General features: G+C 47.3%; 1 protein-coding gene across 5 annotated transcripts in view; it reads left to right on the plus strand.

Moving 5' to 3' along the window:
- VPS26C (VPS26 endosomal protein sorting factor C) overlaps positions 1 to 17,981 on the plus strand; it is a 45,074-nt gene extending 27,093 nt beyond the window's left edge. The window contains exons 2-8 of one of the 5 annotated variants that reach the window (XM_025379540.1): positions 1,020 to 1,163; positions 3,053 to 3,202; positions 8,318 to 8,398; positions 9,309 to 9,383; positions 13,130 to 13,280; positions 13,689 to 13,841; positions 15,767 to 17,981. In XM_025379540.1, coding sequence (XP_025235325.1) covers positions 1,020 to 1,163; positions 3,053 to 3,202; positions 8,318 to 8,398; positions 9,309 to 9,383; positions 13,130 to 13,280; positions 13,689 to 13,841; positions 15,767 to 15,849 — 837 coding nt within the window. In that variant the 3' untranslated portion in view covers positions 15,850 to 17,981. Of the gene's footprint in view, positions 1 to 1,019; positions 1,164 to 3,052; positions 3,203 to 8,317; positions 8,399 to 9,308; positions 9,384 to 13,129; positions 13,281 to 13,688; positions 13,846 to 15,766 lie in introns of all 5 variants that reach the window. The other 4 variants (XM_025379541.1, XM_025379542.1, XM_025379543.1 and 1 more) reach the window with 4 other exon arrangements.
- The last annotated feature ends 47 nt before the right edge of the window (positions 17,982 to 18,028 follow it).

The raw sequence follows: 18,028 nt of genomic DNA on the forward strand, positions 1-18,028 counted from the left end.
TTATTTGTAGAGATGGAGTCTCGCTATGTTACCCAGGCTGGTCTCAAACTCCTGGGCTCAAGCAACCTGTCCACCTTGGCCTCTGAAAGTGCTGGGACTGCAGGCGTGAGCCACCATGCCCAGCCTGAGACATGTTATTCTGTGTGGATTGTGGATTCAGCCTTTCTGTTCTGGTTGATGCTATTTCATCGTCTCAACTTCCTCTTCCACTCAAGCCCCTGTAACAAATTGAGACTGTCCAGTTCTATGGTGACAGGAAGAAACTGCTCTCCAATAGCAAAAGTAGTTACTATCCATAATCTATTACTCAGTAATTACCTTCAGATAAACGCACAGATGATCTGCTGTGAAGTCTCTCAATGATGTGTGAACCAAGGGAATCGAGGCGCTGATGCCTCCCGGTGTGAGCAGGAACTGCAGGGACAGGGCAGTCCTTCCGGAAGGTGGCATGCTGCTGCCTCATGGATGGCACCAATAACCTCCAATCTCGCCTACAGTAGGCATTTCTGGGCAGAAAGGATACCAGGCTAACCATTGTGTTCAGTCACTCATGCATTTGCAGATGTGCTGTCATTTTAGTCAGTGCTACTGAGAAAGAGCCTAACGAACAGGGTTTTATTTTCTTGTGTTTCTTTTGAAGGGACGTCATCTATGCCCATGCGTGATAGTTCTGGGAACTTACTATTTGCCCTGGCCCTTCTCTTTGCACTCTTGAACTCAGACATCTGTTGAGATTCCCCAACCAGGAATGAAGACATGTCTGAAAGGCAGTGACAGGATGAGATTTCTCATCCCCACACTCTGGTGCTCCCCGTCAGGTGTGTCCAGGCTGCCATGTCATTATCAGTGGGCACCTGGCCCCTACCAGGGCCTGGGCCTTCTCCACCCTGGTATCCAGGTGTCTCTGAATGTCTGGATCTTTAAACAAATTGATTGTGAAGGAGACCTACTTTTGCTAATAAGCAAGGTGAATGAAAGAAGCATGCTAATTTGATTGGTGGCTGTCTTTTCTCTCCCAGGAAGTGCTCTCCGGCGTGGTGGTCATATCGAGTAAGGATTCAGTCCAACACCAGGGAGTGTCTTTGACCATGGAAGGAACTGTAAACCTCCAGCTCAGTGCCAAAAGTGTGGGTGTGTTTGAAGCTTTTTATAATTCTGTTAAGGTAAGAAAGAATGCTTAGATTGCAAATTTTAGTTCAATGTTGAAATGTTGGGCTGGGCACAGTGGCTCAGGGCCAGGCGCAGTGGCTCAGGCCTGTAATCCCAGTAATTTGGGAGGCCAAGGCGGGAGGATTGCTTGAGCCCAGGAGTTTGAGAGTAGCCTGGGCAACATAGCAAGACCCCATCTGTCTAAAAACTTTAAAAATTAACTGGGTGTGGTGGTGCGTGCCTGTAGTCCCAGCTACTCAGGAGGCTGAGGCGGGAGGATCCCTTGAGCCCAGGAGTTCAAGGCTGCAGTGAACTATGATCACAGCACTCTACTCTAGCCTCAGCAACAGAGCAACACACCATGTCTCTTAAAAAAGACATGTTTATGGTGGGTTTCACTTGCTGTGTGCCTTTATTGTTATCTGTTGTTATTTTGCAAGGGATGGTGGTAGTTATACTTCTGATACTTACTTTTCAACCTGCAAAAATGGAGATACCTTTGTTTCTGAGTATATCCTGTTATTGAAAGTCTGCTTATATTCCCATTTGATAAATAGGATTAGGAGAACTATAAATGTATTAATTTCAGCCATTAAAAAGATCATAGCCGGGCATGGTGGCTCATGCCTGTAATCCCAGCACTTTGGGAGGCTGAGGCAGACAGATCACCTGAGGTCAGGAGTTCGAGACCAGCCTGACTAACATGGTGAAATACCGTTTCTACTAAAAATACAAAAAATTAGCCAGGCGTGGTGGCGTGTGCCTGTAATCCCAGCTACTTGGGAGGCTGATGCAGGAGAATCACTTGAACCGAGGAGGCGGAGGTTGCAGTGAGCTGAGATGGCACCACTGCACTCCAGCTGGGGCAATCAGAGCGAAACTCCATCTCCCAAAAAAAAAAAGATCACAGCTCTTCTGAGAAGCTATGCCTGTGGCTTACGTTACATGCCTTCCAAAATCCAAACTGTTATTTTATTAGCTGTGTCTATGCTACTGTTGATTGGACACTAAGGTAAGATGAAAATAGAGTAAGTAACTGTTCTTTTTGTCATTTAGGGTAGAGCTTTGTGTTCCAGAATGTAAACTCTTTCTCTATTCTTATGGTTTCCTTTTCCTGAAGGACATATTAACTCTTTAAATTTTGCGGGGAGAAGACTGAAGACAGAGAAAGGTGCATTCACAGTGTTCAGATTTAGGGGCTTCCTGTTTTCTACGATTTTATTTTAATCCATTAGTACTTAAGAGATTGACTTCCTAAGTCATGGGTCTTCTCAGAGCCACTGATGTTAAACTATAAACGCTTAAAAAGCACGAATACCTGCCTTGAAGGCAGGTTCCAAATATTAGTACCCTCCTGTTCCTCCTTGGAGGCCCAGCTGAGGAGGTCTGTGCAGGCCTCAGGGCTGGAGGAAAGGCCTGCTCTCCCCAAGCGGCTGCAGCAGGAAGGCTCCGAGGAAGCTGGTGGGCTGTCAGGAGCAGAGGCAGCGCTGCCCAGAAGAGCCCGGGGCTGGGTGAGGGGGAGCCGTGGGTTCACACATCAGCCCTGTTAGCCAGGCAGCCTCACTGTACAGGGTCTGCTTCTTGATCCTGAAGATCGGGGTTGTTAAAACAGTTAGATGAGATACCTGGGGAGGAGAGAGGGATGTATCAGTTCAGTTCCCATGTGTATCAAGCACCTGTGTGTCTCATGTTATAAATCAATCATTATTGTGCCAGAGTCTTAAAAAACAGAGCCAAGTCACTGTTCATCTCCAGACCCAGCACAGAGCTGCCCAAGACAGCAGGATGGTAGCCTCCAGTGGGTCAGGGTGCTGTGTCTTTCAGAAGGTTATTAATAGACACTGTAATTGGAAAGGACGTCTCCAAGGGCATGCTGATGGACTGAACTGATTTTTGTTTACAGCCTATCCAGATTATCAACAGCACCATAGAAATGGTGAAGCCAGGGAAGTTTCCCAGCGGCAAAACCGAAATCCCGTTTGAATTTCCTCTGCACGCGAAGGGTAACAAAGTTCTGTATGAGACATATCATGGCGTGTTTGTCAACATTCAGGTGAGAGCTTCCTAGTCCCATGCGACTGACTTCACAAGTTTTCTTCTGAAAAACGGTGTGGTCTTTCTTTCACTCAATGTTAGTAGACGGGCCTAAGAATTTAATACTGTGTTTATTGCCGAGACCGCTCATGTGTATTCTATGTTAATTTCTCATTTTTCTCTGATAAATACATTTTATGTATGGCCGTTATTTTTGATGGGCGCCTCAAAGCACTCGTGCTCTAACTTCTTTTTCCTCTGTTTCTTTTGGGCTCTTTTCAGGCCACATTGACATTGTAAGGGATGCTTTTATTGTCTGGTAACAGATATGCCCCAACTTCTTTCTGGCACTAGCATTAACTTGTCTATTCTATACTTATAAGTATCTCTTTGTTTAACACCCAAAGGCTACTACTTTGACATAGGCTGATATTCTTGATTGAACAAACCTTGTCAATGAGGGGAAGTGGGTTCATGACTTCCTGTCTACCTCTGCTGGTTAAGGGCGTCTTTCACAGTCTGCTATTGTTGTCTGAGGAGCAGTGTGGCGTCCACGCGGGGTGAGAGAGCCTTTCCTTTATTCAGCAGAAAGAAAGATACTTTTGTGATAGCAGCCTAGCAGCACTTCCCTTGCTGGATGAGACAAAACTCTTCAGTCTTATATGCAACAGGGATGAAAGTCAGGAATTTTTTTGATTTATTAAGTTTTGGTCAATAATTTGGCCTTAGTAGATACATTCTCCTGCTGAAAATAATAGAACCTTTAAAATAAAGGCCGGGCGCAGTGGCTCAAGCCTGTAATCCCAGCACTTTGGGAGGCCAAGACGGGCGGATCACGAGATCAGGAGATCGAGACCATCCTGGCTAACCCGGTGAAACCCCGTCTCTACTAAAAAATACAAAAAACTAGCCGGGCGAGGTGGCGGGCACCTGTAGTCCCAGCTACTCCGGAGGCTGAGGCAGGAGAATGGCGTAAACCCGGGAGGTGGAGTTACGCAGTGAGCTGAGATCCGGCCACTGCACTCCAGCCTGGGTGACAGAGCGAAACTCCGTGTCAAAAAAATAAAATAAAATAAAATAAAAATAAATAAAAGCCCCCCAAAGCCCTGTGAGTGTTTAAAGATTCATCTGTATGTGAGTTTTATGAATTGCCTAAGATATCTGTCCAGAAGAAGCACATGTAGTGTGAGGTACATCTTTCTGTGAAGGAAAAAAAGTGTTCCTAGTCCTTTATTGTTAGCACCAAAGGCTTTGGACAACCCCAAGGAAGCAGCAGTGATGACTGAGTAGTACCTGGATTCAGAGGAAGCTGCTGACGTAGCCATACAAATACCAATTGCTGGCGTGTGGGCGGGAGTCTTCTGATCAGCTTTCTAGGCTGGGACTCTTTCCACCGTGAAAGAAACTGAATGCAAAATGCCTTTTTGGCAATACTGAAGATATCTTGAACATTTCATTTTGAAAATTAGTTTTATTATCTACCCAGAATCAGTATTGACTTGCTTTATCTGCACAATAGTTCTTTAATGTGGTTTATTTAAAAATACAAGAATATATTCATTAGAAACTGGAATAAGATCACGTTTTCAGTGACCATATTTGTTAACTCCTGCGTTTAGCAAGACTTACCAAAAGCAGATGAATTTGTTTAAAGTCAAATTGGAGACCCCATCCTTTTCCACATGTTGCCAAGACAGATGTTCAGATATACATAGAAAACGTGTGCTGGCCAGGCACAGTGGCTCACGCTTGTCATCCCAGCACTTTGGGAGGCCACAGCAGGAGGACTGCTTGAACTCAGAAGTTCAAGACCAGCCTGGGCAACAAAGCAAGATCTCGTCTCTACAAAACAAAACAAAATAAAACAAAAAACTTGTGTGCTTGTGTTCCTGCAGAGCTGTGTGTAGATTGGAGGCTACTTAAAATATATAGGAGAGTTAACAGGTGGTCAGTTTCTTAGTAAATTGAATAATTGCCCCTACCCTCATCTTTTCATCATCAGATTTTACCATTTGAGGGTTAACCTCAGAGTACTACAATTTGGAATTCAGTACCTCCCCAACTATCTCACAGATTTCTAACAATGAAGAGATTTCTTAGCTTAACCTCTGATTTCCATGAGCTTATCACACTTATCGTCATTCAGCACTTAATAGTATTTTGCCATCTTTGTTCACCTGTGTTTTTTTCTAAATCATTTTAAAGTTAGTTTCAGACTCTTGGTACTTCATCTCAAAATACCTTATTGCACGTCTCCAAAAACTAACGACGTTCATCTCTGTAATTACAGTTAACGTTTGTACACCTATCAGAATTTGTAAAAATTCTCAAGTATTGATTAATTCTTGATTCATATCGAAATTTGTCTTTGCTTCTTTTGAGAAAATAAACTTAAGAAAAACTAAGATGATGATTTTTTAAAATCTGTCTTCATCCAGTCATTCATTCATGCCATTATTTGGCAGGTCTTTTTCTTACAGTTTTATAGTAGATCGGGTGCCGCCCAGAAAGGGCAGTGACTTCTGTGGTCACACGGGCCAGCCTCAGCCTGCAGGTCCAGACCAGCACTCCTCGGCCCCCACTGCTTACTGCACTTACTCTAAAGGTTAGCATAGGCACATTTCTTTGGATAGAAACTTTTGTTGCTAAACCCTAATATCATCTTTCTTAAATTATATGCCAAGAAAGTTTTCATTTATAAATTAAATTGTGTTGTAACAATGTAAAATGGTAAAAGTCATAAAGCAGAATAAAGGATTTAAAAGATAGACATGCTTGGTGCGGTGGCGTGCACCTGTAAACCCAGCCACTTGGGAGACTGAGGTGGGAAAATCACTTGAGCCCAGAAGTTCAAGTCCAGCCTGGGCAACATAGCAATACCTCATCTCTTAAGAAAAAAAAAATTTTAATTGAAAAAAAAAAATATATATATATATATATGCACATATATACACACACACACATATATATATGTATATGTATAAAACACAAGTATTATATTCCTGACTTCCAGAGGCTTGGTTTGCTTGTCATTTTTTAGATCAAGGGCTTGACATCTCAGTCATGTTGCGTTCATTTTTGTCTTTGTTATTGGATACTTCATACAATCATCAGTCTTCCGGAGTTGTCCTTTGTGCAACTACTTCTTCTTTTTACAATAATTTAAATTGTAGGCAAATTTTATTAGGCTTGTTCTACTCTTGTAACTGTGCTAGCAAGAGTTTATACTATAACATAAAATGTCTACTGAAATTGTATATTCAGCACTAATTTATAGAGATCCTAGTCAAAGTTAAAAATTCCTTTTATAGGAGTCTACTTTAAAACTGGACAGGGCTGGGCACAGTGGCTCACGCCTGTAATCCCAGCAGTTTGGGAGGCCGAGGTGGGCAGATCACCTAAGGTTAGGAGTTCAAGACCAGCCTGGCCAACATGGTGAAACCCCGTCTCTACTAAAAATACAAAAATTAGGCCAGGCGCGGTGGCTCACACCTGTAATCCCAGCACTTTGGGAGGCCAAGGCATGTGGATCACCTGAGGTCAGGAGTTCAAGACCAGCCTGACCAACATGGTGAAACCTGGTCTTTACTAAAATACAAAAATTAGCCGGGCATGGTGATGGGTGCCTATAGTCTCAGCTACTCAGGACGCTGAGGCAGGAGAATTGCTTGAACTCGAGAAGTGGAGGTTGCAGTGAAACAAGATCACTCCACCACACTTCAGCCTGGGCGACAGAGTGAGACTCCATCTTAAAAAGATAATATATATGTTGTATATATATTCTATATAAAGATCCTTGCAGACAAGGCATGATTCTTTTAAACAATGTTTTACTCTCCCAGTAGTACCTTAAATATATGGTAACTTCTTATTTCATGTGGACAGGTTGTTCATACAAATATAGCTTCTTGGAAGATTCAGTTATGCATAGAGTCCCAGTTATGAAAATTATTTTTGGCATAATTCTGAAGTTTTTCCTGGATGATTAAAACCACAGCTAACTTTATTAAACGTGGATTATGTGATTTTTTTTTTTTAAGACTGGCATTACAACAGTGATCTTGCTGTAGAATTACATTTTTAAACAGTTTCTCAGCTCACGGACAGGGATTTGAAGCAACAGTCCCCGTTCAAAGCCTGCTCAATACCAGCTCTGCAGTGGGGCTCCCCTTGGGGGAATAGAGCCCACCTTGCAGTAGGCACCTTGGTAGCAACCAGCTCAGAAAACTAACCTAGGGACAGCAGAGAAATGGAACGCGGCTCTGCCACATTAAAAAAGCAAGTGTGCAAGCACGATGCTACATTTTTTTCCAACCCACTTTTTCTTTGAGGTGCAGGCTACATCTGAGTGTTGGCAGGTAGAGCAAGAACTCAGAGATGTTTCAATAAATAAGATTAGCCATGAGTTGACCCTGTGGAAATTGGTTGATGGATGTGTGGGTTACTGCATATTCAGTAAACTAGAAGCTCCCTGAGGACCAGGTGTGACCTTGAGCTTGGCTCTGGTGCCCAGGGCAGTGCTCTGCACTCGGAGTGGGTGCCCAGCAAGGAAGGGTTGTGACATGCTGGGTACTATCCCAGGGTTGCAGTCCTCACTGCTTGGATTTTCTAATCCCACTTACAAAGTAGCTGCTGTGTTCCAGGCGTTGCTGTCTGCCAGCCCTGTGCTAAGTGCTTGTCACACATGATCTCAAGGGAGTCTCGCTGCGAGTGAGTGTTGAGAGCCCATTCTACAGAAGGGAAGCCGAAGCTCAGACAAGTTGTCTTATCTGTCTGGGCTCGCACAATAAGGCGGACAACAGGATCTGGTCCAGCCTCTGCCCCTCAGCGCGCTGCCCTTTCTGTCCCGCCAGCCTGCTCCTGCTACGGGTGGGACCGTGCACCTGTTGGCCAGTGGGTCCAACTGCAGGACGGCTGTGCAAACAGATCGAAGAATAACCTTAAAGTGGTTCATTTTTAAAATAGAAATGCCTTTATTTTGAACATTAACTATCCTATTATGTATGTTAATTTTCTATAAGACACTGATTGTACAACGTTTCTCTAAAATATGTTGACTTGTCTCTTTGAATATAATTCCGAGATGAAAGCAGATGCCACTAAAATGACCTTTTTCCTCCAACTGTCCCTTTAGTACACACTGCGCTGCGACATGAGGCGGTCTCTGTTGGCCAAGGACTTGACAAAGACCTGTGAATTTATCGTTCACTCCGCTGTAAGCTTCACTCGGGGGCTCTGGTGCTTGATAATAGGAATCTCCCGGGGGGGTCTGAGATTTTACCCTATTTACAAGCTAATAATTTAGCCTCTTACTGTTTCATGAGTGCTGGCAGAAGACAAGAGACTCCTGAGTCAGAGGCAGTCAGTGGCATGAGCATCACGCGTGCATCATTGTCCTTGGCCCGGAGTCCCCCAGCTGAGGCCGCGGGCCAGAGGGACTCCACGTCAGCACATCGGGCAGGACCCTTCCTCCCCCGGCTCTCTGGGTGGTACAGTGGCCCTTCACATCCCAGCCCCTGGATAAAGATGCCAGGCAGGCTCTCATGAAGCTCGGCTGTATCGATAGATTCTGAAATGATGTAACGTGGAGGTGATCACTGTTAACTGCTGTTTGGGTAACATTTATAGTTATTTGATAGGTATGATTCTTCAGGTAGACAGCTCTATAGCTCAGAGGCTAATAGCAACCTGATGCTCAGCCTCCAGCTCTACCACTGAGCTGGGCAGGTCACTGAGCTCTCTGCCCCGCTTTCCTCGTCTGTGAAGTGGGACCATCTGGGAGGTGTGAAGAGCCCTTTGGAGGGCCACTGTGCTGAGAGGTTTCAAATAAGTTCTTGCCAATAACACTGCTCTGTTCCTTAGATCTGATTTTAAAATTCCAAACCTGAAAGGCACGTTGGAGATTAAGACATCCCTCCCCTCATTTTACAGATGGGGAAACTGAGTTTCAGCGAGATGGGGAAATTTGACAGAACTATGTTCGGGACCCAGGCATGCTCCTCTTAGTCCCCCGTGCTTCCTGCACCGCCAGGCTGCCGTTGGGTCATTTTGGAAAGGGACAAGCTGTTTGGCCTGCAGAACTCTTGGCCTTCACCTGCTGATTTCGGTTTCACCTCTCATTTTAGCCTCAGAAGGGGAAATTTACTCCCAGTCCCGTGGACTTCACGATTACACCTGAAACCTTACAGAACGTCAAAGAGGTAAGACGGCCTGCGCAGACGAATGCTGTGGGTATCTTCCCAGCAGCCAGACCCCACAGACTGGCTGTTGCCGGGGTGGTCTTTATTTTTTTTTATTTTTATTTTTTTTGAGACGGAGTCTTACTCTGTCGCCCAGGCTGGAGTGCAGTGGCCGGATCTCAGCTCACTGCAAGCTCCGCCTCCCGGGTTTACGCCATTCTCCTGCCTCAGCCTCCCGAGTAGCTGGGACTACAGGCACCCACCACCTCGCCTGGCTAGTTTTTTGTATTTTTTAGTAGAGACGGGGTTTCACTGTGTTAGCCAGGATGGTCTCGATCTCCTGACCTCGTGATCCGCCCGTCTCGGCCTCCCAAAGTGCTGGGATTACAGGCTTGAGCCACCGCGCCCGGCCGGTGGGGGGTGGTCTTTATTTGGAAATCACGTCACAGCCAGCAGAGATTCCTGATTATTTGTACCCAAATTACTCAGTATTTTCAATTTGATATCCTTTTTAAGCTCAGAAAAGCAGCTTAAAAGAAGACTGCTTTTTGAAGAGTTCCTCAGGGAGGGGTATTTGTCTATTCATTTCACCGTTTTCCCTCAGTTGTACTGCATCACAGGCCCCCAGGATCCCCCGCTGCCCGTGACACAGCCATGTCCCTTTATTTCTCATGGTTAGCCAGGGCCTGTGCCGGCCCCCTGGCCTCTTGTCATCCTCCACAGAGGTTTAGTTGGCAGTTTCTTCCCCTGGCACTCCCACCTGACAGAGGCCGGGCAGCACCTGCTTTTGAAAGACTCTGCAGTGGTGGACGCCTCACAGCCGGGGCAGGTACAGTGAGGACACAGACGCCTGGGCAGTGCCGGCCCAGTCCTCCCACCTCCTGCGTCAGGACAGGGCTGTCTGGCTCTCAGTGGTAGCCCCTGGTGGAGCCTCAGCTGGTCACTCGAGCTGTGCGGTGAACTTGGGCCCGTTCAAAACTCTGCCTGGCCCCGGCCTCCCTGATCTTGCCCTCTCATCCCCTGCCGTGCATTTCCCCTAGACAGTGGAGTCCTGTAGTTCTTCCTGGATGGAACTTTTCGTCCTTCCTCTAATTCTTTATTCTGTCTGGACCACAGTGACTAGGATCAAGTTAACTATAAGCTGGGAGGCCTGGGCCCTGGGAGGTCATCGGCCTTGTCCCTCAGAGGCTGGACGTGTGTCGTGGGGAGCCTTTCAGACAGGTGAGGGAGGAAAGGCCACTCTCTGTCTGTTCCGCACGTCTCCCTTCTCCGGGTTCTGAGGGCATGCGACCCCAGTGGGCCACTCAGACTCCCGTCTCCCACCCCTCTGTAGCCTGTCTGCGGAAGCGCTGACCTCAGCAGTAATGTGATTCATTTCTGGACACTGTTTCTTCTTCAGGATAGCTGCTGCTGCCATTACGGATGCAGGGGCCTTTCATCTCCGTTTCCTGTATTGATTCTGTTTCTCAGGGGTTGGTTCTGCTTGTCGAGCGCGTGTGTCTTTTTCTTGCTTTTGTTTTCCTTAAATGTGTATGGATCCTTGGTTGTCAGTTTACATTTATGAAAGGGGATCTAGTGTGTGCGGTGTTACTGAAGAGGCTGTATCCTTAGCCCCAGTGACAACCTGTTCTCCTGGTCCTCAGCACACACTCGTCAGAGGTGCTCTGCCCTGGGTGCCCTGGCACGTGGCGGGGGTGTTTGTGGGCAGCTTGTCTCCTGAGTCCAGAGGCTCGCTGTCTGCACTGTGGCTGTGAATGACACGGGACACTTGTCCTACCTTGCCCCGAGTCTGCTTTTCCAGGTGGGAGATCCCCTTTGCGGGAGGCTGTGGTGCCAGCCTGTGGCAGCTTCCCCGGTCTGGTGAGCTCACCTGTGACACCCGCCTACTGCCCTTCGCAGGCCCCCGCCTGATGGCAGGCTGACCACACGCCCCCTGAGCGCCCCCGCTCTCACCGGGCCCCCTGCCACCTGGAAGACGGGTGCCCTGAACCCCTGGGAGCCACGCTGTCTGTCCATTTTCTATCCCACAGAAGCGCTTCACTGGGTGGTCCCCACAGGGCGTTCCTTGTGGCTTTTCTAGGTATAGGTTTATTTATAAACGTAAAGAACTTTTCTTTTGACAGAACCATTCATGTTTATTGTTGGAAAATAAGAAAATAACACATAAAGCAAATAAAAGAAAATTGCTTATTCACAAAATGCCACTGGTGGCTTTTTGTTTTGCTTTTTAAGTAGAAAAGAGATTTATTGGAAGGATATAAGATAGCTTTACAGGAGCTACAGGAAGGCTGGAGCTCAGACTCAAAGTAGTATAGGTTTATGTTATTTGTATATGTTAATATCATGTCAGTGGGTGGAGAGGGACAATGATTGTTTAGTCAGTATCTTGAGCTGGATGTTGAAAGCCGTCCTTTTTCATCAGTCGCCTAAAAGCATTTTAATGTGAATTGCTACTACTTTTTGTTTTTCTACACAAATAGCTTCTCTTAGTTATTTTTAAAATTCTGTCTTGGCCAGGCCCAGTAGTTCATGTCTGTAATCCCAGCACTTTGGGAGGCCAAAGCAGGAGCATCACTTACGGTCAGGAGTTCAAGACCAGCGTGGGCAACATAGTGAGAACCTGTCTCTACAGAAGAAAAATGTAAAAATTAGCTGGGTGTGGTGGCATGCAGTCATAGTCCCAGCTACTGGGGAGGCTTAGGCAAGAGGATTGCCTGAGCCCAGGAGGTGAGGCTGCAGTGAGCCATGTACTACAGCCTGGGCAACAGAGCAAGACCCTGTCTCTAAAGATGTTTATAATAAAAATAAATAAACAAAAGCTCCATCTTGAATGTAGACATTTTCAGAGGTCTGTACCTTTGGGGACTGCCAGGTCCAGAGCCCCAGGCTTTTCAGGTCCAGAGCTACACTGCCTGGTCAGGTGGCCACTAGCCACACATCATCATTGACCCTGTAGACATGGCTGGACCAAGTAGATGAGATGGACGTGTAAATACCAGATTTCAAAGACTCAGGATGAAAAGGAGAATGTAAAACATCATTCATATTTTTGATATTGATTATATGTGGAAGTGATAACGCTTTTGATATATTGGTTAATTTTACCTTCCTTTTTAATGTGGCTACTAGAAAATTCTAAATTATATATGTGGCTTCCACTTGCAGCTTGCATTATGTTTCTGTTGTACAGTAGTATGCCAGTCTCCCACGTAACTGAGACTACAGGTGTGCACCAGCCTGCCCCGCTAATTTTTAAAACATTTTTTAGAGATGGGGTCTTGCTGTGTTATGCAGGCTGTTCTTGAACTCCTGGCTTCAAGTGATCCTCCTGCCTTTGCCTCCCAAAGCACTGGGATTACAGGCTTGAGCCACTGTGCCTGACCGGGACTTTTTGTATTTATTTTTTTTAACCGTGTGTGTGTCAGGTTGTCTTGAACACCCTGGCGACTCCCTCAGACTTTTTCGTATCTTATTTCTTGGTAAGAAGGAGCTTTCTAGCTCTGAGTCTAGGCAATTAGGATGGTTCTGAGTCATTCTCTGTACAGGGAGTGTCAGTCAGGTGCCATATGTAGAGAGTTGTTGAATAATTCAGCCTGGTAATGTCCAAGACTTCAGTACTTTGCTCCTTTCTTCCCGTTTTGTGAGACGGTCCTGGTGGACTGTATAACCACTACCCAGCTTCGCTTCTAGGTTTTATTTGCACCAAAGTATGGAGCAGTTTCCCCCGCTTCCTGCATTCTGAGGTGTTTGTTTTCATTTTGTTTTAGAGAGCTTTGCTTCCCAAATTTCTCCTTCGAGGACATCTCAACTCAACAAACTGTGTCATCACGCAGCCGCTGACGGGAGAGCTGGTGGTGGAGAGCTCGGAAGCCGCCATCAGAAGCGTGGAGCTGCAGCTGGTGCGCGTGGAGACATGCGGTGAGGGCCGCGCCACCAGGCCCTGTGCTTGCCTGTCCCCTCGACTGCCACCCTCGAGTTCCGTGGTTAAGAGGATGCTGGGGGGCCGGGCACAGTGGTGCACCCCTGTAATCCCAGCTACTTGGGAGGCTGAGGTGGGAAGATCATTCGAGGCTGCAGTGAACTGAGATCGCACCATTGCACTCCAGCCTGGGCAACAGAGCAGATCATGACCCTGACTCCAAAAACAGAGAGGATGTCAGGGAAGCAAAAGTAAGAGCGTGGCTGTTCATGGTAGTAGCTGCGTGTCTGAGGAAAGTGAGGGGAGCCTGGAGGATTCTTGGAGCAGACTGGGGGGCGGTGCCAGTGCAGGTATGGACCCACAGCCTCTGCTGGCCCTGACGGCGTGATGTGGCCTCCCTTCCCCAGGGTGTGCAGAAGGCTATGCCCGCGACGCCACGGAGATTCAGAACATTCAGATCGCCGACGGGGACGTGTGCCGGGGCCTCTCTGTCCCCATCTACATGGTCTTCCCCAGGCTGTTCACCTGCCCGACACTGGAGACCACTAACTTCAAAGTGGGTAAGTGGCACTCGCCTCCAGCCCTCATGGGCTCATGGGAAGGGCCGCTCAGTGCCAGGGCGTGCTGTGGGCACATAGCTGAGAGCCTGCCGCCCTTTAGTCCCTCAGTGCCAGGGCCTGCTGTGGGTCACAGAGCTCAGAGCCTGCTGCCCTTCGGTCCCTCAGGGTCCGGGCCTGCTGCAGGCCACACAGCTCAGAGCCTGCTGCCCTTCGGCTGCTCAACAAAACCTCATTAAGGAGCTGCTGTGTCGCACAGGGGACACACCCACAGGCAGTCCTGGTGCTTGTGGAACTTCCACCATCACACGGGGAAACACACAGACCCATATCAGTGTAGACAAGGGCAGGTGACGCTGAGCCCCATGAAGAAAACTCACACGAGTGAGCACCACGTGGTGTGGCTGCTGAGAGGGGGGCTCCGAATGAAGGTCCAGGGCTGGTGAGAACCCCTGAGTGAGCACTCAGCAGCAGGAAGGCCTTGAGCCCTGCAGCCTAGGGTGCCTCTAGTGAGTTTCCATGAACCTCTGTGTTCGTATTTTAACCATGGGATCTGAATCAGGTCACAGACACCTTTTTATATTCTGCCTTTTCCCCTTAACATTATATCATGAACATTTCCATGTTTTTAACTCTTCCTATAAATATTTTAATGGTACATCCATCTTAATAAGAATCATGTTAATTGGGAGATCACCCGACAGTATGAAGAAGTGGAACAGAGAGACCCAGTAGGAAGGGACAGTGATTCAGAAAGGCTCGGGGACCTCTAGGTTGGAGGTCAGGAGTGAGCACTGCGTCCGCATCCAGAGCAGCACCTCTGTGTGTTCCCCTCCAACTCTGTGCAGTGACCTCAAATGCATGGTCAGGCCCGAGACTGGCACTCACTCGGCCTGGGAAGCATGGCGGCTCCGATGCAGCTGTTTTCCTGCTGAAAAGGAAAGCCCCGCCAGCTCCCTTTCATGCCTACTGGGCATCCCTCTCTGTCCACTCTGGCCACACCCTCCACCCTCCACCCTCCACCCTCCCGGGGGCACACCAAGAAAGCTGGGGAACCCATTGAAGGGAGTGGTGGCAAGAAGGGCCCAGAGGGCTCTAATGTAGTGACAATAAAGTGAGGAGGGATAGGCCAGGCACTGCTGGTGACCACCTCTTCTCGTGGCTGCTGTTTGGGCAGAGGCGGACAGCCCTACACGAGGATGTTGTCCTGCAGACCCCAGCCACAGGTGGGCACTGACTCCAAGGCCCCTTCTGCAGCTGAGCTGCCACAGTGTGGGGCTCGGCACAGGGTGTCCTCTGCCCACATGGTGCCCTTGCCACCCTCATCACACTGGGGAAGGACATGGCGCTTATTTGTCTTCACATGCTTCCTCTTCACACACACCCCTATTGTTGTGATCAACAAGGCTCACCTATAGCAGCTGAAGAGTCGGTGGAGAAGGAAGCCTGTTTGCTGAAAGGTGATGGATGAATAGTGTCCAATCTGAAGACTGTTTCTCACTTGGGGATTGGGGACATGGGCCCAGACAGCTGTGGGCTGGTTCACGGTCTGCTTTTTCATTAAGAACCGTGGGAAATGTAAAAATAAGGCAAAGGAATACAAATGAATTGAAAGGGTTCTAGAATATCCTTTTTAGGAAAGCAAAGGGACAGGGAAAGTGTAGCTGGTGAAGCCTGATCACTCATGTTCCAAGATGAGAGGACAAAAATTCACTTAGAGGAAGTTGACAGAGGGAGTCAGACATCAGCATAGTCATCTCCACTGGTTTGGCTGAAAGGTCGGGGTGGTGCTGAGGGGACAGCAGTGAAACCCACCCGCAGCGGGTGTTCCTTCGCCGATAGAGCTTCCTGCGCCTGCAGTGGTGGTGGCGTGTGGTTCTGCTGCTCGGTGACCGTGAGCATAAACCCACTCTCTTTTCTCATCTCAGAATTTGAGGTTAACATCGTGGTGCTTCTTCACCCTGACCACCTCATCACGGAGAACTTCCCGCTGAAGCTCTGCAGGATATAGCCCGGAGGAGGGAAGCACAGAAAACGGGAGTGGCCATCTGGAAATCCAGCTGGTTATCCAAATCCTAAGGGGAGCTACAGCCAGTGGCGTATACTTGTTTTTGTGATTCTTCTGTATCAGAAATGAAACAGACCCTCAAATTAACTTTCCTTCCTCATTTCTTGAGGTTTCTGCTTCCAACAGGCACCTCTAATCAGACCTTTTCTTTGAACTTCAAGATTTCTTAATGCTATTTGCAAGACCATTTCACAGAAAACATTGACTGTGGCTCTTGCCTTCTATGTTCCTTTTTAGGTACAAACAATTGTGACAGCAGTTTGAGCTTTGCTGGAGAGTGGGATCATGGGGACAAAATGAAACCTCTCTCCAATTTGCTAATGGATGTAGCCGGGGACTCGCCATAGCAAAGGGTCTGTGGCCAGTTGGCATCCAGGATGGCTGCAGGCACATTCGATGGTCAGGAAGTTTGCAGATACTCGCCAAGGCGGAGCGCAAAGTGCTAGCCACTGGAAATGCATGACTTCTTTCCACTCCTACTCTATTCTGTAGGTTGTTTTTGTTTTTGTTTTTTGAGACAGAGTCTCACTCTTTCACCCAGGCTGGAGTGCAGTGGCGTGATCTGGGCTCACTGCAGCCTCTGCCTCCCAGGTTCAAGCAACTCTCCTGCCTCAGCCTCCTGCATAGCTGGGATTGCAGGTGACTGCCACAATGCCCGGCTAATTTTTGTATTTTTAGTAGAGACAGGGTTTCACCATCTTGGCCAGGCTCGTCTTGAACTCCTGACCTCGTGATCTACTCGCCTTGGCCTCCCAAAGTGCTGGAATTACAGGCGTGAGCCAACACACCCAGCCTCTGTAGTTCTTTTCACAACATTTTTCATTATAACTTTAAAATGTTTAGGCAACTGGAAAAGTGTTCCTTGCTCTCATGGGGGGATTTGGCTGGTGCTGAAGTGTTTCTGAAATCTTAAGAACTGCCATAAAATCTCACGCTGCCATTTCCCTGAACATATACATATATATATATATAGAGAGAGAGAGAGAGTTTTCCAAACTGTCGCCCAGGCTGAGCGCACTGGCGGGATCACAGCTCACTGCAGCCTCAACCTCCCTGGCTCAAGCCATCCCTCCCCTCAGTCTCCTGAGTAGCTGAGACTACAGGTGAGTGCCACCACACTCAGCTAATTTTTAAATTTTTTTGTAGACGGGTCTCCCTACGTTGCCCAGGCTGGTCTTGAACTCCTAGACTCAAGTGTTCCTCCTGTCTTGGCCTCCCAAAGTGCTGAGATTACAGGTGTGAGCCACTGTGCCCAACAGTTTCCCAAGTTACATAAGGGGAAAACATGGATGTTTGCTACTGTTGTTACTGGGTAGGTTCTGAAGGGCAGAGACCCATGTGCAGGGCGGGCTGGTGAAGGCCCCTCTCCCCAAGGTGGTAGCAGGAAAAGGTCCTTGACTTGATGAACTTGGTCTGCCTCTGAACCACTGGAGGAAGCTGTGTTTTGAGCCAGGGTTTTTTGGCCTGAAGCCAGCATTTCCTCAGTTTCTCTTTGTGGTTTGAAGGATATGGTCTGCTGCAATACATTTCTTCCTTCAGATCCTGCCACTGTTTTGTTGGCCCACAACTAATAGGACCTCAAAATAAGCCATGCTGCTTTGCATACACACTAGCCTTCCTTTGTACTTTTCATTCTGGATGGGCTTGGGCAAAACAGGCTCAGGCCAAAGGCCTCCCAAGCTGTACTTCTACTATCCTGCAACAGTGTTTGGTCACATGATGCCAAGGGTAAACAAGCCTGATTTAGGCATTGCTTTTCCAAGGGCTTCACCCGTGAAATAAATAAAACTTACCTGAGTCACTTGAAACTTGGTTCCCAGAAAATACATTTCTGGTTTATAAATCTCCTTTTATGCTCACATGACATTATTAATTATCTATCCCTGATGATATGTTTAAACTGAGTAGCAGAAAACAGAGGCCACACTTTCTGGGAAATTTTAAAGGAAGAAACCATTTTTAATGAGGTGAAAATATTTAATGAATTTAAAAAGCTAATGACAATTCTGAGAAAAGGTTTGGGATGTATATTGCTATGTAACTTCTTTAATAAACTGATTTTATGGATATAAATATGATGACTGCTTTCCTTAGAGAATAATTATTACCTGAAGAGCTTCCA

Source organism: Theropithecus gelada, chromosome 3 (genome assembly GCF_003255815.1).
Source record: "Theropithecus gelada isolate Dixy chromosome 3, Tgel_1.0, whole genome shotgun sequence".
Lineage (NCBI taxonomy): Eukaryota > Metazoa > Chordata > Mammalia > Primates > Cercopithecidae > Theropithecus > Theropithecus gelada.